This window comes from Trachypithecus francoisi, unplaced genomic scaffold, assembly GCF_009764315.1.
Source record: "Trachypithecus francoisi isolate TF-2019V2 unplaced genomic scaffold, Tfra_2.0 Lachesis_group15, whole genome shotgun sequence".
Classification (NCBI taxonomy): Eukaryota; Metazoa; Chordata; class Mammalia; order Primates; family Cercopithecidae; genus Trachypithecus; species Trachypithecus francoisi.
In genome coordinates, this window is record NW_022681460.1 from 44,312,336 (window position 1) to 44,336,632 (window position 24,297).

General features: G+C 33.0%; 1 protein-coding gene across 2 annotated transcripts in view; it reads right to left on the reverse strand.

Annotated features, from left to right (window-relative positions):
- ASCC3 (activating signal cointegrator 1 complex subunit 3) overlaps positions 1-24,297 on the reverse strand; it is a 392,749-nt gene that overhangs the window by 161,848 nt on the left and 206,604 nt on the right. For both annotated transcript variants that reach the window (XM_033234693.1, XM_033234694.1), the window contains 3 exons: positions 9,654-9,845; positions 9,116-9,340; positions 2,953-3,072 (listed from right to left, as the gene is read on the reverse strand). In XM_033234693.1, coding sequence (XP_033090584.1) covers positions 2,953-3,072; positions 9,116-9,340; positions 9,654-9,845 — 537 coding nt within the window. The remainder of the gene's footprint in view (positions 1-2,952; positions 3,073-9,115; positions 9,341-9,653; positions 9,846-24,297) is intronic.

Sequence of the window (24,297 nt, forward strand, 5' to 3'; positions counted from 1 at the left end):
CACTATGTAACAGTCTTCTTTGTCTCTTTTGATCTTTGATGGCTTAAAGTCTGTTTTATCAGAGACTAGGATTGCAACCCCTGCTTTTTTTAATTCTCCATTTGCTTGGTAGAACTTCCTCCATCCCTTTATCTTGAGCCTATGTGGGTCTCTGCATGTGAGATGGGTCTCCTGAATACAGCAGAGTGATGGGTCTCAACTCTTTATCCAATTTGCCAGTCTGTGTCTTTTAATTGAACCATTTACTCCATTTACATTTAAGGTTAATATTGTTATGTGTGAACTTGATCCTGTCATTGTGATATTAGCTGGTTATTTTCCTCATTAGTTGATGCAGTTTCTTCCTAGCCTCGATGGTCTTTACATTTTGGCATGTTTTTGCAATGGCTGGTACCAGATGTTCCTTTCCATGTTTAGTGCTTCCTTCAGGGTCTCTTGTAGGGCAGGCCTGGTAGTGACAAAATCTCTAAGCATTTGCTTATCTGTAAAGGATTTTATTTCTCCTTCACTTATGAAACTTAGTTTGGCTGGATATGAAATTCTGCGTTTAAAATTCTTTTCTTTAAGAATGTTGAATATTGGCCCACACTCTTCTGGCCTGTAGAGTTTCTGCCGAGAGATCTGCTGTTAGTCTGATGGGCTTCCCTTTGTGTGTAACCTGATCTTTCTCTCTGGCTGCCCTTAACATTTTTTCCTTCATTTCAACTTTGGTGAATCTGACAATTATGTGTCTTGGAGTTGCTCTTCTCGAGGAGTATTTTGTGACGTTCTTTGTATTTCCTGAATTTGAACGTTGGCCTGCGTTCCTAGGTTGGGGAAGTTCTCCTGGATGATATCCTGAAGAGTGTTTTCCAACTTGGTTTCATTTCCCCCCTCACTTTAAGGCACACCAATCAGACGTAGATTTGGTCTTTTCACATAATCCCATACTTCCTGGAGGCTTTGTTCATTTCTTTTTCCTTTTTTTTCTCTAGACTTCTCTTCTTCTTGCTTCAGTTCATTCATTTGATCTTCAATCATAGATACTCTCTCTTCCAGTTGATCGAGTTGGTTACTGAAGCTTGTGTATTTTTCACGTATTTCTCGTGTCATGGTTTTTATCTCTGTCAGTTCGTTTATGGCCTTCTCTGCAATGATTATTCTAGTTATCCATTCTTCTATTCTTTTTTCAAGATTTTTAGTTTCTTTGCGGTGGGTACGTAGTTCCTCCTTTAGCTCTGAGGAGTTTAATCGACTGAAGCCTTCTTCTCTCAACTCGTCAAAGTCATTCTCTGTCCAGCTTTGATCCATTGCTGGCGATGAGCTGCGTTCCTTTGGAGGGGGAGATGCGCTCTGAGTTTCTGAATTTCCATCTTTTCTGCCCTGCTTTTTCCCCATCTTTGTGGTTTTATCTGCCTTTGGTCTTTGATGCTGGTGACGTACTGATAGGGTTTTGGTGTGGGTGTCCTTTCTGTTTGTTAGTTTTCCTTCTAACAGTCAGGACCCTCAGCTGTAGGTCTGTTGGAGATTGCTTAAGGTCCACTCCAGACCCTGTTTGAGTATCAGCAGTGGAGGCTGCAGAAGATAGAATATTGCTGAACAGCGAGTGCTGCTGTCTGATTCTTGCTCTGGAAGCTTCATCTCAGGGGTGTAACCCCCGTGTGAGATGTGAGGTGTCGGTCTGCACCTCAGTTGAAAATGCAGAAATCACCCTTCTGTGTCTTCTGTGTCGCTCGCGCTGTGAGATGGAGGTTGGAGCTGTTCCTATTCAACCATCTTGCTCCGGGGAGTTCCCAAAACATTTTAAGAGTGCCACTGACTCTTCTCAAAATGCCCATATTTGTGATGAGAATAACTAGTGCCATATTCTTTAAATGTGTAAGTTTACAGGTTATAGTGCAGTTATATTTTATAACAGAGCACTTTGGCTGTAAACCTAAACATTCATTTAAAGATTAGCACAAATTTCAACAGAGAAGAAGAAAGGTAGTTAAGTCCCATCTAGGGTAAATCTAAGTATAATAACCTAATAATGGCTTCAGATTTAACAGCCTCAGAACTAATTGCTGCTGCTGCTTTTCTTATTTTTCTTCCCCCAAGCCTTAAGTTTCAATTTTCCCATGGCAAAATCCACTGCATAGGGAAAGAAAAAAATAAAAGAAACAAAATTTTAAAAATTGGCAACTGCTTTGATAACACAACAGGATTTACATAAAAACTAAGTTATAGCAAATTAGGGGAAACTCTAATTTTGAACAAAGTTCAGCTTTTTTATGAATTTTGACTTAATACTAGTAAATATCCATATGATCATTGTAGAATAATGTTTTCGTTAGACAACAACTGTATTTTATCTGCAATTAGGATACATTTACAATATATGAAGCTGAGTTATAAGGGAAAGACAAGATTTCACAGAATCTGTAAGCCATTGGAAAGTTCAACGGAAGAACTGCTATCAAATTCACCTAATTCTCAGTCTATGTATATGAACTTGAGTAGTGGAACTGATTCCAGTCCTCAAACTGTTAAGACAGTAACTCCTTAATGGTATATTTAAATTTCAGAATAGGGATTAGAAGAGACTTGATAAGAGGAACAGATTGTATATAACCTAAGCCGATTATCAAATATGGTCTATGAGTTTCCTCATATCTAATTCATTCTAAAATGAAATTTCTCATAGTTTAAAAAATCACACCAAAATATTAATATCAAATAGAAATATACTTGAATACATGGATAATAGTACAAAGATTAATATAAGTATTTGTAGAAAAAGATATTTAAATATAGCCTGCCTAATAACTACAGGGGCCTATATAATTTTTTGAAAAATATTAAATCTCTTGTTTTTCTTCTAGGTACCTCTTTTTAGATGAGGTAACAGCAGCACACAAATATCTATCCTCATGTCATGAAAGAACCGAAAAGAAGGTCTGAACTTTTTTTTTTAATAAATGAATTTTCTACCTGATACGCCTTGTGACTGATGCCATATGCTAATGGATTTGCTCTCATCCGTACATAAAGATAAGTGTAACTTATCCACTTCACTGCTTCTTCCACATTAGTAACTGTTCCCAGAGCAATCTGCAAATCAAAAATATGACAAAAGTTAAAATAATGTATTAAAGTTGAACATAAACATTACATCAAAAATCATTCTGTCAGAGGTGAAGTTTTAAAAATATATCATTGTGCAGTATTTTTGAAAAGGTAGGCACAGTGACTGGACACAACACTTTGCCAATTAAAATAAGTCCTGCCTCATTTAATTGAGAATGATACATGAAAAATGTTATGTTTCAGAACTGAACTTACTCAATATTATGGCAGATGATTATTTTTCTTTAAAAGGAGTTTAATTCTACATAGCATTAAGGACATTTTTGTTATTTTTTTTTCTTATTCAGTATACAATTTATTTTAGTTTCATTTTATGTGACTACACTACTGAAAAACGTGTTAAGTGCATCAGAATAAAAACAACAAAACATTATTAATTCTGTTCATTTTTATCCTAATTCTGTATACTGTCATCACAAAAACCACAGAGGGATATCATCAGCTTTTACCTCTAAAGATATGCATCTGCAGGACTGTGAGTAAAGAGATGTAATATGAATACAATAAAAAATTCACTTGTTTTGCACGAAACAAAGCAGATTTTGTTGTGATTTATATATATTAATAATACATACACTTAAACTCATGTACAAGAACAGGGAGTGGTTTTTATTTATCAGTAAACTTAAACTATGGAAAAAATATTCATGCATTTGAACCATAATAAACAGTGGATAACTCTTCAGATTATCTCTTGAAAGAAAATATTATTTTTAATATCGCATTTAATGTAGCTTTGTGATATATTAATTAAATGAAATCAAAGGTTAATAATTAAAAAACACAACAATAGCATATAAAAGCTGCATAACAAAGAGAAAAGAATTATTAGAAGAAGATACTAACAAAGAATTTCAATGAAAAGTTTCTTAGAAATATATTTCCTTAGCCAATGGATCTATAGGTAATAATTTTATTTTTACTTAAGGTACTTGTTTTACTTTAAAAATTTACCCATGTTGTAAAACTTCATAGTTGTATTTTTTTTCCCTGTATTCTTGGCTGAAATTGTTTTTAACCTCCTAATACTTTAATTAAAGGAGAAGAGATGTTCCCGACCTAAATTATTAATTTTAGAAGAAAAAAGGAAAAACAAACTCTCTCAATTTAGTCCTAAAATAAAAGAAAGTAAAACCTTCATGTTTAATTCCTACATTATAATTTTTATTATAATTCTGTATAATTTCATGAAATAAAGGATATGTGGATGGTTAATTGTCTTTAGTTAGTTGAAGATGAGATTTAGTAATGTATAATTTTCATTATAATATTATGATATATTATTTGTTACTAAAACAGAGAAATGACCAAAAGTTGAAATATAGTAAGGGAGATTCTGTCTACTAACTTTTAAATTTATATGACAAATGGCCAAGCCATCCATAATGTAGGTAAATGTATATATTTAGTGTAAACTGTAAGACTTTCCACCAAAGTAAGAGTAGCAAGAACTAAAATTGAGCCAGTGTGGGAGTTGTGTAACAATTCATGAAGATTTACAACTAAAAGAGTTAAACATTTTCTAATCTACTTAGGTAAATGAAACTAGTTTGGTGATACGGCTAAAAATCTGAGAGTTTCTCTCCTTTGTGAATTCATTATTTGACAGACCAAATTGTATTAAACCATAGACATATGACCTATATTCACGTCATGACTTTATGATGTTACTTTAAAATAATGACCGACATTCCCTTATAATATTAGAATATTATTTTAAAGTAACATCACACAACTCCTATGAGGAGAAAAATTTATAAGGGATAAAATAAGCTTACTATTATTTTCAAAATCAGACAGTGAATTAACATTTAAAAATTACCTATTGCTACCAGTGATATGATTAAAGGAAAGGAAAAAGTATGTAGCAAAGACTGGATGAACTAAAGCAAGTCTTGTAAATGTTCACTAAAAAGGACAAGACTACTCAGAAAAAGGAAGGTAAATGTATGATGCCATACCTTATTTTGAGAGTAATATTTGAATGCCACCTAGTGACAAAAAATAAAAATGTATTTGTAAATATTTGCTGTCACCTAGTGGCTACTTAGCACAGGAGGCTTTTATAAAACAGGAATTTTTTCATAGTACGTCTTTGAAATTTATTCACTCATCTCAAAATCATATAGTAAGTCAGTAACAAGCCTGTGCTAAGTAAAGCACAATGGATACGGTAACAAATAGAGTATGCTCCCTGGCCTCAAGAAGTTCCAGGGTCATATGGAGGCGAAACATATGTAACTAACTACAATGACTTATATGAACCTACCATCCATTGTGCCTAGCACATAATACCTATTCAAAATGCTTTTAAAGAAAAACATCTAAGATGACATTTCTAAAAGTGGCATTAGTATACAGTGTGATAGTTTATGTTCTGTTAAGTAAAAGAGAAAAATAAAATCCACACACAAATTTGGTAATTTAGGAATAAGACTCAATATCAGTTCATATCTAACTTTAGTATTTAAGGTAATCTCAATTGTTTATTTGAATATGTACTTTAAAAACATGGTCGAAATCATATAAAAACTTAAGCAAATACTATAATCATCGTGAGTATGCGCATGTGTGTGTGTGTGTATATATATATATAGCTAGTAAATATAATATAAAAACTATGCTACTATTCATTATTTAACTAAAATTTCAGTGCTGGTAATAAGTATGAACAGGGCTGAATATCAACAGACTATCAGAAAACGGTAAGTGATTCTATCATTTACCATAAACTACCTTGGCATAGGCATTTCTTAAATTTCCACAACAATCCAGTGAGAGTATCTTTATTTACAAGTGAATAGAGTAACAACAGCTTGTCTAGGGCAGAAGATCTGTGTTGGAGAGTAACTGTAGCCAGAATTAGGAAGGTCGTTCAGACTGTAGATGCCTTAAATCCAAGGACAAGGTGTTTATATAACATTCTACAGAGATGGGATGAACTCTGTATAAAAAAATGTATGTAGTAAGTAAGGTGAAAGAAAGATTAACATAGTTTGAAGAACAGACTATAGGGAGCTGGCACAGAGTATGTACTCAGTAATGTCTGATGAATAAATTTTAATCAACCTCAGTATTTCTCTCAGTGTAAAGTTCAGTGACTTTATATATGGATGGGACTTGCGACCTTTCAGCATTAGGATTATTTAGTCAGTCTCATTATGCATCGATAAGCAAATGTGCCTCATGACATGTTTGCGTTAAAATTATAACTTAATATAATAATTTCTCCAGTTCTCCTAAAGTAATAGTCAGAATTGATACTCATGACATAAAAGATATTAATGGAGGCAACATTCTTAATCTAGCACGACTCTAACGTTGATTAGTGCAACTGTAGAGTTTTGGAATGATTTGGGGAATCTAAAGACTTAAAAATTCATTACCTAAAGAACATAGCACATATTCATTTCATAAACCAATTTCACACTTGATTTTCACAGATAGTCAAATTTAATTTCATATTCAACAATAATTTAAGAGTTTGTTTCCTTAACAGGAAAATGTACTTTAACAGGGAACTATTCCAATAGATTAGAACATGAGCAAGCTAGTTCAACAATGGCTACACTTCACTATATTGGTGAAAAATGTCAAGATATATGTTTTGTTATTTAAATACCATTTATATCACTAAATGGAATTATGCGTATAGTTAGCTGACATTTCTGAAAACCACACATTTAATAAGTACTTTATAAATATTTGATAAGTGTATGGGCCCTAATTTATTTTTAATTTCTCAGGCCTTGATCAAATAGCTTCAGTGATGCTATTTTACGGTGCCTAAGAAAAATAGTTCCTTGAAGAAAAAAGCAGTATTTTACTGACTTTGTGTCTTCTGTATAACATTGCCAACTTGTGTTTATTTTACCAATTACAAAAAGCTATTAAGGACATAAGTTTACTGAGATATAGTCTTCCTTGACATGCATTTTAAGATATCACTTCATATCTAACTTTAGTATTTAAGTTTGTTCTTTAAAACTATGTTAATCTTTCTTTCACCTTACATACTACATACCTTTTTTATACAGAGTTCATCCCAATTCTGTAGAATGTTACTTTCAAACACCTTGTCCTTGGATTTAAGGTCTCTACATTTGAGATATAGTCTTTGTTGACATGCATCTCATGATGAGTATAAAAGAACTAAGCCTTTTACTGCAAGTCGGAAAAATTATGGCTACCATTTTGGAAAATGTTTTTAATATAGGCCTTAGAAGAGGGCAAATGCTATATATTAACATAAGCAAATGTATTCATCTTTAACTTACTACATTTTATATACAAGAAATCTAAGCCATAATGAAAAGTCTAGGTTTAGAGTTAAATAGATCTGAGTTTGAATACTAGTTTCAAAAGTTATAATGTAGTGACCTTGGGTCAGTTACATATCACTCTGAGGATAATATCTCCACAGCAGCAGTATTGAGAGAATAAGACAATGTACGTGAGGCACTGAGCAGAATCTCTGGTATACAGTAGGTCCTCAGTTCACTGCTACTATCATTTTACATTAAGAGATTTTGTTCCACACATTAGACACTGCTAATCCAAGACCCAATTATTTAAGCCACACAATTATAGTAGCCAGTAGGATTGAAATTGAGCTATAATAATATTTCCTTTGGATTCAAATTTTATTTCTCAGTTTTTAAAAATGTTATTATAATTTTGCTAATAGAAAATGAGGCCTTTCATGCTATTTTCTCTAACCATTATTTTCTAAAACTTATCCATTCTTTGAATGACCGTCCCAATTCTGGCTGTGGATTATCTCCAACACAGAGCTTCTGCACTAGACAAGCTGTTACTCTACTCACTTCACCTAAAAGTCCCAATTTTCTCATAAAAAAAAGATACGCTCACTGGATCAAATTTTACCAAATTCATGAACCAAGACTTTCCTGATAACCTGGGACAAACCTATTTTCTCCTTCTGCTGAATCCTTCTACAGAACTATCTTTCCAACATTATTGCACTGTGTTTTCATGTCTTTTTCTCCCCTTTTGGAATAACAGAGAAAACGAACTAGTAAGTGTGTTTTTCATTCTCTAAAAAGACTTATAAATAATATGAATGGAATGTTAGATTAAGTTTCTATAAGCTCTTTAAGAAGTACCTAATATAGGACTTTGTACATAATAAGTAGTATTTGATTATAAATATTTCAAAGCAGTCATTTACTTAATATTTACATCCTCCCTACTTTCATGTATTGTTTGAGTCAGCTTTAAAGGTATGAAAGAATACTGAACTAGCAAAGTGTTGAATACCAAATTATAATTTAAAATGTCACAAAAACAGTCAAACCTGATTTGAATGTTCTATACATATACTCTAAATTTTAAGAATGTTTATTTTCTTTACCAGTTAAGATGTTACTTACGCTTCCAGGGTCTACTATGTAAATCTTAACATAAAAGTCACACACAGACACACACACAGACAGACACACACACACACACACGCGAAACAAATTATCACAATCTAGCTCAATCACATTGTGTATAACAAAGTTAATCAACTGACCTAATAGAGCTAAAAGAGTTTCATAAATTTTATTAAACCTTTAATAAAAATTTCATGTAAAACTTTGTAGAAGTGCCAAATATTAGTTATTATTGCTATTTGTTTCCATATTTTCTATAGTCTTTGTTAGATTTCTAGTATCTAGCAAAGCTTCATAGTTTAAAAATATGGTATTTTAGCAATAGATTTTTATCAGTTATCATTCTATAATCCTCTGAATTAATCAACAATAATGCCATTCAGCCTGTTTTGTCTTATACCTATATGACATAGGCTGTATTCCTAAACACTACAAAATAGCAACCAACTCAACCTTTATCTTTCTTGGTCATTCTTTTATTTTTATTTTTATTTTTTATTATACTTTAAGTTCTAGGGTACATGTGCACAACGTGCGGGTTTGTTACATATTTTCTTGGTCATTCTTAAGGCTGATGATTCTATTTCAAACTTTTACTCATTAGATCTTACCTCCGCATTTAGGTTATCTGCAAGGCTTTCCAGAAACTGACTCTCAATTGGGTTTCGTTGAGTGAGCAAAGTGAGGTAATGGCTGAGTTTATCATGTGTTGTTATAATGATTCCTTCCCCAAATTTGTCAAATTGTGGTCGTCCAGCTCGACCAAATATCTGCATGACATCTAAAATTCCAAGGTCAACAAAGGAGCCTCTTTTTGCAGCATATATTTGTGTTCCCTAGATGAGGAAAAGTTAACAAAAATTTACATAAACACACACAAATATAATCCTGATGAACTGAATACTGAAATTAGGCAAATATGGCAAGATCTCAAAAGTGTACTTTAACTAATCCTTTCATCATCTGTGATAGAGTTAAATTTTCACAATATAAACTAGATTCTTATTGGAGAAAATAATTCTGACCTTTTACAAATAACATTCAAAGTCAAGGAAACAGACAAATCACAATATTTTTCTAAATAAATCAACCAAGAGGCTTGCTTTAAGACACACACAAATCCATATATCAAGGAAGGTAAGCTCTTACCTTAATAATAACAGCATGGGCGGGAAGATTGACACCCCAGGCTAATGTAGCTGTACACACTAGGACTTTGATATGCCCATTAGAAAACAAGTTTTCAACTAAATTTCTGTCCTGCCGAAGCATTCCTGCATGATGAATACTAAAACCATCTGGGAATAATTCTCGTACTTGCTTATTTCTCGACCTTTGTACCTAGATACCAAGAAAGTATAAGAGTATTATTTAGCATTTAAAAGCAATTGTTATTTAGCATTTCTGTTGTATGAGTTTTATCAAAGAAATCAGAAAATTATTTTTAAGCATCTTAAGGTATTACTAAGTCTTAGTATACAATGCTTTACATAAAATCATAAAAAATAATGTTACTTATCTTAAAAAATAGGTAATACCAAAATATGTCACAAAATTCAAAAGAAAAGAGGTGAAAAGCAAGTGTCTCTTTCATACAGAAGTCCCTTTTTGCAATCAGTCAGTATTACATGTTTCTTAGCCTTCAAAAAATATGCTATTCAAAATAAAACTAAATCTCAGTGGCTTCTTAACTCCTTAAGAGTAAAGGCCAGAGACATTACAGTGCAAGGCCCTACAAAAATCAATCTCATTTCCTTACCTCATCCAGCCCAGCCACAATGGCTGGCTTTTCTGAGTATATTTTCTGACAAGTCCATATCTACTTCAGAGCCTTTACACTTTTATTCCAGACCCACTGCCTTTGAGGCCTTCTCCTTTCTTATTGAGATCCCCATGATCCTTCCCCTGTGATGTTCCTCATTGCAGTAAGTCAATAAACCCAGCTTTGTTCATCTACAGCTGTGTTCTTGGTGATCTTTGATAGCAAAGCATTGACATCTGTTTTAGCTCCTCAATTACACATGTGCAGTGAGTATACAGTAGTCCTTCCTTATCTGTAGTTTTGCTTTCTGTGGTTTCCATTACCTGAGGTCAACTGTGGTCCAAAAATATTAAATAGAATATTCCAGAAATAAATAAATCATGATTTAAGTTGCGTGCTCTTCTGGGTAGCCTGATGAAATCTCACACTGTCCTATTCCATCCAGCCCAGAAAATGAATCATCACTTTGTTCAGCATATATAAGCTGTAGACACTCCTCACCCATTAGTCACTTAGTAGTAGGCTTGGTTATCAGATTGACTGTTTAAGTATCACAGCGTTTGCAAGTCACCCTTATTTTACTTAATAATGGCCCTGAAGTCCAACATTAGTGATGCTGGCAATTTGAATTTGCCAGAGAGAAGCCATAAAGTGTTTCCTTTAAGTGAAAAGGTGAAAGTTTTCAACTTAAGGAAATAAAAACAAAATTGTATGCTGACTGCTAAAATTGATAAGAGCAACAAATCTTCTATTCGTGAAATTGCAAAGAAGAAAAAAGAAATTTGTGTTATTAATGTTTCAAATTGCAAAAGTTACAGCTATAATGTTTGATAAATAGTTAAGAGGAAAAAGGCATTAAATTTTTGATTGGAAGACATGAACAGAAATGTATCTTAATTGACAGCAATCAAGTTAGTTCACTAGTATCTGTGGTTTCATATCTTGGAAATATGCCCCATGGATAAGGGGGGACTACTGTAACAACATTACTTCTGTTCTTTGGCTTAATCGGAGTCCAGAGGTGAGATTTAGTATACTTATATGCCACCTGTGTAACTGCTATAGCAGAAGGTCTTAAAAGACTCACTGAAGATTCACTATACAATAGAAAGAATTTTTATGAAAAACTAACATTTAAAGAAATGTTTACATAGTTAAAGCTTCTGTTTGGCCATCACATCATGTGTTTGTTTGCTATTGGTCTCAAAATCTCATGATCAATTCAAGAGCTTCTTTTTGAACAGTTTTTTCCCCACACTTTTTACTTAAGGGCTGGACAATGGCAGGGAGTAAGATTTTAGGGCACTGGGGTTCCAGTTTAGACTTTGCCATACTGATTATCTCTCAGGTCACTTAAAATTTTAAACTTCTAAGTTAATAATATTTAATAAAATTATCTAAGAAAATAGCATTCCATGAAATCTGCCTCAATATAAAACCAAAAGTAATGCATTAACAAACCACACCATCTAGTGGCCAGCCAAGTAAATAACAACTTACACATTTTGAGCCTCTTTAGGGTCCCAAACAAAATACATATATAAACATAAACCAGGAGAGCTTCTTAAAGTTTCAAGGGGGTGTATTCTTATTTTATTCTTGTGAGGTGCAGTCAGCCTGTTAGAAATTATTTTATACATATACTTTACAACTAATTACAATTGGATCTCATTGTCTCAGCTTTCATCTTTTCAGACAAGCGATATTGTTACTGTAATCTTAAAGCAGCTCTTATGAACATAGAAAAAAGTCTAATTGTGGTGTATTTGCTAAGAGCTCCTTCAGAGGCTAAAGGTAGGGAGAGGAGAAACATTTCACTTACTTCATTTCTTCTCTAATATTTAAGAGTGGACATTCAAAGCCAACAGAGGAAACTAAAACTATTGGTTGGAGGTGATATTCTGTACAAATCATACTGCTGGATTGCTGTTTGGTTTTAGGTGAAGTCTGCTATCTGCGGACTCCCTGCATTGAAATGTTCTGCTGTCCTTCTTATAAATATAGATTCCTTAGTCAAACCCCACTTGAGGTAAGACATGGCTAGGCTTGCTGTGGCACCAATGACACAGTAAGACGTTAAACAAGGGAAGTATGTATCTGTGATAGAAATGTTTCTTATAAAGTAGCAGGTGGATCTTGGGAGTACTGACATAGTACCTCCCACTTGATCACATGGGTTTCACATTCAACCAGCACCAGTGGCCACCAACTGGGTATATCTCTCTGGTCTCTGTGAGGAACTACGAGGAGGTAGGAGTCACTTCTACTTCTATTCTTGCATACCGTGTGCATTGTTTTATTTTTATTGGTTTATTACAGACTTGAAGTGACAACAATCTTAAAATAAGTCTGGGTTTTTTATTCTTAACTATCTTCGAATCTGAATTTTCCATATGTGGTCTGCCTTAGCTCACAAGAAAAATGAACTGGAATCTGGCTGGGCACAGTGGCTCACGCCTGTAATCTCAGCACTTTGGGAGGGTGAGGTGGGCAGATCACGAGGTCAGGAGATCAAGACCATCCTGGCTAACACGGTGAAACTCCGTCTCTACTGAAAAAAAAAAAAAAAATAGCCGGGCGTGGTGGCGTGTGCCTGTAGTCCCAGCTACTCAGGAGGCTAAGGCAGGAGAATCACTTGAACCCAGGAGGCGGAGGCTGCAGTGAGCCAAGATCGCGCCAGTGAACTCCAGCCTGGGTGACAGTCCCCCAAAAAAAAGAAAAGAAAAGAAAAAAAAAATGAACTGGAATCCCTGGAGATGAGGCCCAGGGATGTTCCTCATTTGATTTTAAAATCTGATTTTAAAAATCATCATAAAGCAAAACTATTTTTCCACTTTTAGTGTACACATCTAAGAATTTTAACACACGTTTGTGTTAGATTTGCATAACTACCATCATAATCAAGAAGAGTTTCTCTACCCTAAAAAATTCCCTCATGTGATTTCTTTACAGTTAAAACTTTTCCCAACTACTACCACTAATCTGTACTCCAACAGTATAGTTTCCTCTCTCCGAGACCATTATATAAATTGATTCAGAAAGCACATAAACTTTTGAAATTGGTTTCTGTCACCCAGATTAATGACTTTGAGATTCATCTAAGTTGTTGCATATATCAATAGCTCATTCCTTTTTATTGCTGAGTAGTATTCCACAGTGCTACAGATGGGCACATTACAGTCTGTTAATCGGACCTCTCACTGAAGGACAGGGTTGTTTCCAGTTTTCACAATTATAAACATAACATTTATAAACATTTATGTACGCTTTTTGTATATGTGAATATGATTTCATTCCTCCAAAGTAAATACCAGGAATGAAACTTTTGGGTCATATGGTAAATGTATGTTTAATTTTATAAAAAATGCCAAAGCATTTCTGGAGAATTTTAACATTTTGCATTTGCATCAGCATTGTATGACAGTTCCAGTTGCTTCCCATACTTGCCAGCTTCCCATACATTATATAATTATTATTTTTTATTTTAGCCATTGTAATAGGTGTGTGGTGGCATCTTACCATGGTTTTAACATAAGTTTGCTTAACAGTTAATGATGTTAAACATCTTTCAAGTTTTTGGATGTGCATATCTAATCAGCTCCTCAAGTTATTCTACTGCACACAAAAGTATAAGGAGTGATGTTTTTTACGGAAGAATATTTGCAGTGATGTTTTTCTCCACCTGTTTGTAGTACAGCTGTACAATTTGACCTCATGAGACTATTTAGTGCTAAGCAACCTCATATTTGTTATTGCACTAAATTATTTACATTCCTAAGAAGAGTACCTCCTAACAAATTTATGAAACATGATAGTCACTAACAGACAAAAAAAAAAAAAAAAAAAAAAAGCACTGTAAAGAATCAGAGAGGTCAATTAAATAAGAAACACGTATTTATAATATATTAGATCCTAGGAATTCAAAGAAATTTAAGACAAAATCTGAGCTTTGGATAATTTACAGACTGGTAAGGACAGACTCATATACAAATGATTTCTATTAAATATAATGTGTTTATGATAGAGGTACATGGACCAAAATGAAACTTTGTTATTTATGACATTTATGATATTGTCATTTATGACAAAAGTATGTCTTATTTACATTTGTATTGCTAACATATGGCAGAATGCCTTCTTCATACTGATACTACACGTTCCTTGAATGAATGAATCAGTGATCTGATAGTTTGATCAAAGAAGTCTTCAAAGAAAATGTAAAATGTGGGTCTTGAAGGACAAGGGATAGCCTGCTAAATGGTGAAAGGTAGGCAGCAGGATATATAAATACCTAAGCTGGGAATGGTTAAAGAGGGAATGCTTAAACACACACAGTGCGTTTGGAGGGCATTCTGTTCAGAGGGTGTGGGATAAAAATTAAGAAAATTAAGCTAGAAAAAAGGATTGGGGTCAAGTTTTACATTGTCTCAAACATAGGTGGAAAAGGAGTCAATCTAAGTTTTTAAGCAGTGTCAGATTTGTTCTTTAGAGAGGTAACTTCACAGTTGTGCTAAGACTAGAGCAGGTATCGGCCACTACAGCAATCTGCAGGGGAAGATGGAGGCATGGGAAACAGAAATAACCAAACAAAGTCAAGGTGAAAGTTGGCTGGAAAGCAACCAAGACTGGATGACTGTCTAGAAAGGAGGATGAACATGACATAAAAGAAAAGGAGTTAGAATTGTTTCAAGCTAATCCTTATCCTGGTGCACTGAATATATGATAAGGTAAACAGGATGAGGAGAGCCAATGATGTGCCTTAAACTAGGTACTAAGAAGGTCAGAAGTAAATTATGTTTCATGTATGAGTTTGAAGTGATCCATTATAAAGACTTGGGCTTCTCTTCTAAAGAAATGGGAAGCCACTGAAGATTTCTGAGGAGGAGAGAAATAAGGGAGACCAGTTAGGTAACACTATAAGAACATTCAGAGTGAGATGAGATGACACGACCAGGTGTAAAACATGTGAATAAAATAACACAGGCTGGGAGGAGGGGCTCACGCCTGTAATCCCAGCACTTTGGGAGGCTGAGGTGGGTGGATCACCTGAGGTCAGGAGTTTGAGACTAGCCTGGCAAACATGGTGAAATACTAAAAATACAAAACTTAGTCTATACTAAAAATACAAAAATTAGCCGAGCATGGTAGTGTGTGCCTGTAGTACCAGCTACTCGAGAGGCTGAGGCAAGAGAATCGCTTGAACCTGGGAGGTGGAGGTTGCAGTGAGCCGAGATTCGCCATTGCACTCCAGCCTGGGCAACAAAAGCAAAAACTCTGTCTCAAAAATAAAATAATAATAATAATAAAAAATAACACACACACAGAGGCAATGCTCTGTATATGTGTGTGTGTGTCTGTATATCTTGGCTTTCTTGAAAAACAAAGGAGAAATTAAAACTGCAAAAGTCTAAAAATTAATGAAAACACTACATATCATAATAGGACAGAATAAAGTTGCACTATGAGAAAACATCATACCTGAAATACTTACGTAACTAAAGAAGAATATGTAGTAAGTGAATTAAGCATCTAACTCAAGAATCTACAAAAATAAAAATAAAACAAACCTAAGGTAATAAAAAGGAAAGCCCTAATAAAGTTAAAATATAACCAATGATTTAAAGATTGTGAAACTGAGAAAAAAATTAACACTCTTACTTTAAAAAGAAATCAAACAAAAATAGACAGTGGTCATTACTGACTAGAGAAGGAGCTGGAAAACTATGTGCCAACTGCCTGCTTTTGTAAAGAAAACTTATTGGAAAACAGCCATATCAATTTGTTACAGATTGTCTAAGGCTGCTTGAGCTATAACAAGAGGACTGAATGAACAGTTGTGAGAGAGATCATATGTCTACAAGCTTAAAATGTTTACTATCTGGTCTTTAAGTAAAATAATGTGTATAGCTGTACACAAGTACAACAGCACAAGCACAAGACCCAATGTCAGAAAAATGAAAATACCACAATTTAAATGAATATAAAAGAAATAATACTACAATTTAAAAGAATCAGAAAAGAGCACTTTGTAAAATTCAGTGCATTTCACTTAAACTGTTTGGAATGGATGATTTTCTAGGAAAATATTGTTACTAATATTTATCCTAGAAGTGACAGAAAACTTTATATATAATGATAAAAATAATGAAAGAAAATTTAAGAGTTAAATTTAATAGCTGGGCTTTCAAATTTTTAAAGATGACTATTAAGAGACTTTAGAGGACAGAAACAGAACACTTAGACTGATTCTACAGGCGACTATAATGGCACTGATATTAAAACCTGACAAAGCAGAAAAGTGAATACAATAACAATATCTCTCTTATAAATATTAATCTAAATAGTAAAGAACTTTAGAAAACAGAATTTATCAATACATTAAAACAAAATGCCACAACTAAGTATTCTTCAACCCCAGAATGCAAGGGCATTGCACTTAATATATTAACATATTTCATAATTCAAAAAAGAAAGAACATTATGATGGCGTGCAGACATTGAATTTTGACAAAAGGCTACATTCAGTCCTGATGATTACAGATGACAATATACATCTCAAACTATGCTTAATAGTGAACATTCAGAGTATACTAATTAAAATTAGGGAGTAGGCAAGGTTATTTGGTATCAGCCTATTGATGTTCCAGACAATGCTAGACATGAGAAAATAATAAAGAATATAAATACTGAAAAAGTATAAAGTAATTATTTATTGTAGATAAAGTAAATGTTTATTTAGAAAACTGGGTACTGACTAAAATATACTAAATAAAATAACAAAAGAATTTGGAAAGATGATAGTCTCAAAAATTTAATATTTTATAAAAGTATTTCTTTTATGAAAACATTTTTCTTTTCCTTAATATAATGTAAAATATTTTTTATATTATATATATTTTAAAAATGGAAAGAAATATATTTTCTTTTAATTTTAATATAAAATATTAATCTTTATTATAAAAATATATTTTATAAACATTTTATAAAAAGACATATACACTATATATACAGATAATAACTCATAAAATAAGCGAAAAGTCACATGTATAAGGGCAAAAACAGAAATAATAAGAGGCAAGATCTATATAAAGTTTTATAATATTACTGAAGAACATTCAAGAAATAATATATTTAATTTTGAGATGGGAAAACTTGATTTGGCAAAAATACCATTTCTCATTAACTAAATGTATAAAATCAATGCACTAACTCAACTAAAATATAACATGATTTCCGGGAAGGAATACTAAAATTCATCCTGAAAAGTAAGACTGAAAATTTATCCAGGAGAAATTCTACAATTGAAGAATAATCAGGATGTTTAATCCAACCAGTTATGGAGAATTCTACGAAAACAAAATAAGTAAAACAGTTTGATAAACAAGAAGAAACAATAAGATCAATGACACAGAAGAGAAATTTTAGAAATGACCCAAGTAAATATGAGAATATTGTATATTAAATTTTTTAATCAACAGAAAAAACAGTATTTAGGAAAAGATGATGGGCCCACCACTATTTGGAGTTAAGTTCCAGAAACATCAAGTATTTAATAATAAAAATAAAATATAAGGCTTGAAGAAATCACAGATGAAGTAGGTGTATAGCTTTTATATGCAAGACATAAAACCCAGAGACCATAAATAAATTTTCAGAATTTCTACATGGTAAAAAATAATCATAAACAAACAAAAATAAACATCAAGGGTTAAATAAAAAAGTTTATGTAACATGTATGTACTAAACATGTACAGGCCAAGATTATGAACAATTTAAAGAGTAGGAAATACAAATAGGCAACGTAAAAAATGCTCAGTCTCACTCATAACTAAAGAAATGCCAACCAAAATAATAATGAAGTACCACTTTTTGCCTGTTAATCTGTTATAAACTTAAAAACGTTAATACTACCCAGTGCTGGCAAAGTTATGTGGGGTAAAGTACAGTCTTCCCATGGTATTCGTAGGGGACTGATTCAAGGAACACCATCTCCTCCCCTGTAGACACCACAAACCATGGATGCTTAAGTCCCTTATATAAAATGGTGTGATATTTGCATATAATTTACACAGTCTTCCTGTATACTTTAAATCATCTCTAGGTTACTTATAATACCTAATACAATTTAAGTGTTATATAAGTAGTTATACTGTATTATTTAGGGAATAATGACAAGAAAAAGTCATCTGTGCATGTTCAATACAGATACAACCATCTTTTTTTTCCCCTAAATTCTTTTAATCCACAGTTGGCTGAATTCATGGAACCCATGGACATGGAGGGCCACCTGTAACAACCGCTGGAGGAAGTACAAATTGGAACAATATCTCCATTAGGCAATTTGGGGTCACTCATCAAAGTTTTAAATGTATGTAGTACATGATAGATAAATTTCAGTGCTAGGAATTTTTCTAAAGTATATCATTGCAAGAGTAGGAGTAAAAATGTGTACTGCAGCATTGTTAACAATAAAAGGTAACTGGAAACAACAAAAGTATCCATCAATAGAGGATTCAGTAATTGAATTACTGTAATATCCACATTGTGGCATATTATACAGTTGCTAAAAGAATGAAACCCATCTTTCTGAGTTGATTTGGAAAGACCTCCTTGATATATTACTAAATGAAAAAGAAAAAGACAAAAAGGTGTATACAACATGATGCAATTTTTTTGTATTAAAACATATACCCATGCACAAAAGCAAACAGTGGTGGTTATACAAGTCTTTCCTCAAAAGAAATATAAGAAGCTTTTTAAAAGAAGTTTTGTTTGGAGAAATGAAGGGAGAAGAGATGGCTAAGACCTAAGTTATGGAGCTAAACTTGTTTACTATAAGATGCCTGCTGCTTTCTAAGGCATCAAAAAAATCACTGCTTTTTCTACTCGGTTCTCCAAAGCTAGCACTACATGGAGTCCAGGTTTTGCTATTGTCTGAATAACTACAGAGATATACTTTATCTTGTTCACATTCTGTGAACAGACAATTTGGATTCTCCACGGAAGCCATCTGAGATCCAATACTATGCTCACTGGATAAAGTGTTTCTACACATGGAAATTCAGCACAAAATAATACCAGCTGTGAAAAGGTAAAGGAAGTAAGGTATGTAGTTTCAGAACGGTCTAAGTTTGGTTTCCTCTGACTTTATCTTTCCAGTTTTCACAAGTGAACTTTCCACACAGGGCTTTATAGTCAGTAAAACTCAAATGGAATGGGCAACTGCCAAGATAATCCATCAACACAAGTAAGGCATTATATTCCTTTTCCCCAGTGAAAGCATGCAGAATTTCCTTCCATGCCTTTACATCACATTTTCCTACTCATGAGAGAAAAAGCACAATGTAAATGTTTTTAAAAATAAGGTTAAAATGTAACTATTTCCCAACATTTACTTCTGAACTAACACAAATACATGATTAAATAACATGATTTTTTAGAAAATGGTAGCAAGCAATTGAGGGTATTACATCTGGTCCTTGCCTAGATTAGACTCATGCCACATAGTTGCCATCTGTCACTCCCTATTACTCTTTACATTTCAGTCATTTTGACTTGTTTTTCTTATTTGCTTCAATGTGCATTTTTTTTATGTACTTGTCTGTACATTTTTTTGAATACTTGTCTGTCCTCTTGCTTTGTCAACTCGTAGCCTTCAGATCAGCTTAAATGTCACTTTGTTGGTCAACACCATCCTCTAATACCACGGGTCTAGATCAGATTCTCCAACTCAATTTTTTCTTAGGACTTTATCCCTCTTTATTATTTATTTCAAATGTAATTAAAATCAAGTATTTAATTAGCTGTTCAGTCTTTCTGTCCTTCCAGAATATAAGCTCCATAAGCGTAAAGGGATGACTACTTTTTCCTCCCTAAAAGTATTTCCACTTCCACTCAAAGCAAATATTAGTCTACATATAATATCTGCTCTTACCTCCTTCTAGGAGCCTTACTGTATTGCCTGGACTGGAATATAATTTCCCAGATCTCATGTAGTAAGGGTACTGGATGATAAAGTCCATTGTGCTAATTAAAAGCATTCAGGCAAGATCTGGATGACGGAAATGAAGAGATAACTATCTCCTGCAGTACTTTTCTGGCAAGCAAGATTTTGGAGACAGAAGGGTTGAAAGTTTTAACGGATGTACTATACATTCAAAATTTGGTTTTCTAAGTGTGTTCATGAATGTTGGAAGGCATCTGTAGTAATAGCTGTGGCTTTTTAACTGCTAATCACCATCATGTAACTGGTTAAATTCAAGAGTTGTAGTAGTAGCCCTGAACTTCTACTCCTCTGATTTTACCAAATTTCTAGTAAGTACCTAATTTCTTATATAAATTCTGTTCTATTTAAAATGTACCTAGAATGGTTTCTGTTTCCTTTTACTAAATCATAACTGATACATGTGTCTACTTCAATCCACTACAAACAGGTTTACAGCACTTTATTTATATTGATACCCATTGATCTATTAAAGTGACTGGTAACCAGCTTACACTGAGTAAATATTTGCTGAGTGACCACGACAAAAAACAGTTTAAGGCCCATGTGTATATAAAGAAGTCACAATCACCCAGACTAGCCTAATCTCAATAACTAATTTCCATGTTATTCTGTGCTAATTATGCATTGCAACTTGGGAGAAAGTGCCATTTGCTCTGTTTCATGTCATATTCCTTGAAAGATGATCCTGGTTCCCATATAGGCTGTCCTGATTATTAATAGAAATAAGTTGGCATTCCAGAGAGAGGACCCTAATTAGAAAAAGATAAATCTTATCTAAAATTGCATTATTTTAATTCATTTGGCTATCTGTAAAGAGAAAAATTTAAAAAAATGAATCACAATATGAAATGTTTTTGATTTTAAATTTTATCATTACACATCTCTCTATCCCTAGGAATTTATGACATTATTTATTAATCTGATGTCTTTAGAGTGCTTCTGCTACTCAAGTATTTTCAAATGAGTGAAAAACAACATTCTAATTAACATGCTTTTTCAAAACAGCATGATTCCTTAACAAGATGTATTAATTTATTGTAAGAAATTTATTCTATGCTTCTAAAATGCATCTTAAAGCACAGAAACGAAATTTGCTACAATCAAAATTACCTATAATCAAAATAAGAAACAAGGATAAAATTTCAATGCTATTTACTATGTTCTTTAAAAAGAGTCTCACTTATTCAAAGTGAACAATGTTAGACCATATGTTAGACTACATTGAAATGAACACATTGGCCATAAAAATGTCCCTTGTTTGGAAGAAAGTGAATCCTACTTTTCAGTACGTGAATTTTTGTCACACAATTTGACTCTTCAACAATGTTCAATAGCTTCTCACTGAATATAAAGTCTAAAAGCCTAGGCATGGAATCTGAAGTCTTCCATTGTCTGACCATGTCTAGCCCTCCATGCACCGTACATTCCGGTGAATAGAGAACATTCTTATTCTCCAAATAAACCCAGAGTTTCCCTTTGCCCGTGTTCTCTTTCTTCTCTCTTTGGAATGTCCTTTCCCTGTTGCTGCCTATTGAAATCTAAAATTACTGGCTTGAATTAATCTGCTTCTCTTTTACATTTTCTCTGAACTGTTTAATCTTGGTGTATATTAACTTTTTCTTTTAATCTTTCCTTTGAAAAATTCCCAGGTTTAGAATTTCAAAGTTAAAAGGTCTGGAATAAGAGCCTTGGCTTGGCTTTTAAAATCTATTACCAAATTTTTTTTAAAAGTATTGATCAATACCACAGAAAATCTCCTCAAATCACCTTCAGAATTGGATACTATTATGTTTAGATTTTGATAATATATTGATGAATATATGTTACATAATTTTTTAAGAATTGTTTTTCATCAAAAGTTTGTTTACCCACTTTATTTCTTCTTTTTGCTTATTTTCTCCCTGGAAACTTCATGTTTTAAGTTATTAAATTTAACAAGTGTACATGTAAAGACATAGATATTAACTAGTCTGTTGTTGCTTTTCCTAATATTTCTACCAACCTTATTGCTTTTTACAATTCAACATTATTTTTTATTGTTCCAAAGCATTAAATTTAATTTTTGATACATCTATTATTGTTTAAAACTGTTGTCTTTTTCCTCTTCAAAGCTTATGGGTAAACATTTACAGAATTTCTACCATGTGTTAGGCAAGGTATATGTTACCTTATTTATTACAGAATTTTTCTTTTTCTTTTCTTTTTTTTTTTTTTTTTGAGACAGAGCCTCCCTCTGTCACCCAGGTTGGAGTTGCAGTGGCGCGATCTTGGCTCACTGCAACCTCTGCCTCCCAGGTTCAAGTAATTCTCCTGCCTCAGCCTTCCCAAGTAGTTGGGACTACAGATGCGCGCCACCATGCATGGCTTTTTTTGTATTTTTAGTAGAGACTGGGTTTCACCATGTTGCCAAGCTGATCTCAAACTCCTGACCTCAGGTGACCTGCCCACCTCAGCCTCCCAAAGTACTCCGATTACAGGTATGAGCCACCGCACCAGGCCACAAAAATCTTAAAATATAGGTACCATTGCCACTTTGTACGGGATGAAATGTAGCTTGAGGATGTTAAAAAGGCAGAATGTGTGAATCAACATTAAAACACAGGTTTGCTTAGATCCAAAGTTTATATTTTATATGAGGTTATCTCCCTTTGAAAACAAAAAAGTCATGTTCCCAAAAACGCAATTAAGCAAACAATTGTATTTTTTTTTTTTTACAATTTTGTTTCACTTTATTTAAATAATACTAATAAACTTTTGACATCCTATGTGGTGGTAATTGACAAAAAAATTATTATATTAGCCTCCAAGAGGAAAAGAGGTTGATAAGATATGGCAGGGAAAGAATAAACTCTGTGAAGATGACATTTTGCATATATTTAAAGTAAAAAAAAAGTAACAGAAAGAGGGCTATTAACCATTCCTGCTACTAATAGTCTGTTATGCTATCTTTAGTTAACAGATACCATCTCTTCTAGGAAGAGATGATTCTTATTTTACTTGGGCATAGTGACACCGAAGCTGCTCAAGCAAAAATAAAGCAAGCTGTAATAGTAAGCATCGATAACTAAATCAAATTGGCATTGATTCCAGTTGCCATTGATTTAGGCAAAGGCTAAAGCTGAACTTATAAAAACAAGGAAATGATTGATAGATCTACATAATAAAAAGTCAGAAAATTATACTTTAAAGCAGCTTAAGGGTACATATTACTATCAGATTCTTCCTATTGCTTTAACTGTTCAATAGATATTTTCAATGACTACAGACACAAGGCTTATTACGTGATAGAAATTCTACCTAAAAGACAAACTCTTAACATCACTGATATATGTAAAAATACTGAACTCACATCAGGGCCATAAATCAGAAATATACGGTAAAGGGATGGGTGGGAATACTCAATCCAGTATGAAAACAGTTAAAGCCTGTTAAAAATTTGTCCCTAATGGAAAAAATTGATTTGACTGAGATTTCAAGTAAAACAGAATCTGAAAATTCTAACTGAAGGATTCATTTAACTTAAAATTAAAATCACAGTGGAAAACAAAGGCTTAATAACTAAAATATGTGCATCTTTAATTATATACTTACTTTTATAAACATACACTGCTGCTATTCCTTGAGGTATGTTCTATTTTATAGAAAACAGTGGTTTCTTAAGACACAATCTTTGTGGGGGAGAGTATAAAAGTAGTAAGTGGTCACTATTATCCTTTTGTCATTTTGAAATTTAGTTATTAGTATATATATATTTTCTAAAAATAAATTTCTATGATAGGTAAAGTCTTATCATTGTTCAGTTTCCAAAATAATTTCATACATTATTCTATCTGTTTCTCATAGTAAATAACTAGACTAGGTATTATTTACTCCATTATTATTTCATTTGATAGAAGAGAAAGTACATTTCAGAAATGTTCAGATGTTCAAGGCCATAAACCTTCTACAGGTAAAATCACAACCAGACCTTTTTGTGAATGTGTTCTGTTGGTTTGGGCATCATTTGTACATCCTGAGAGATTCCT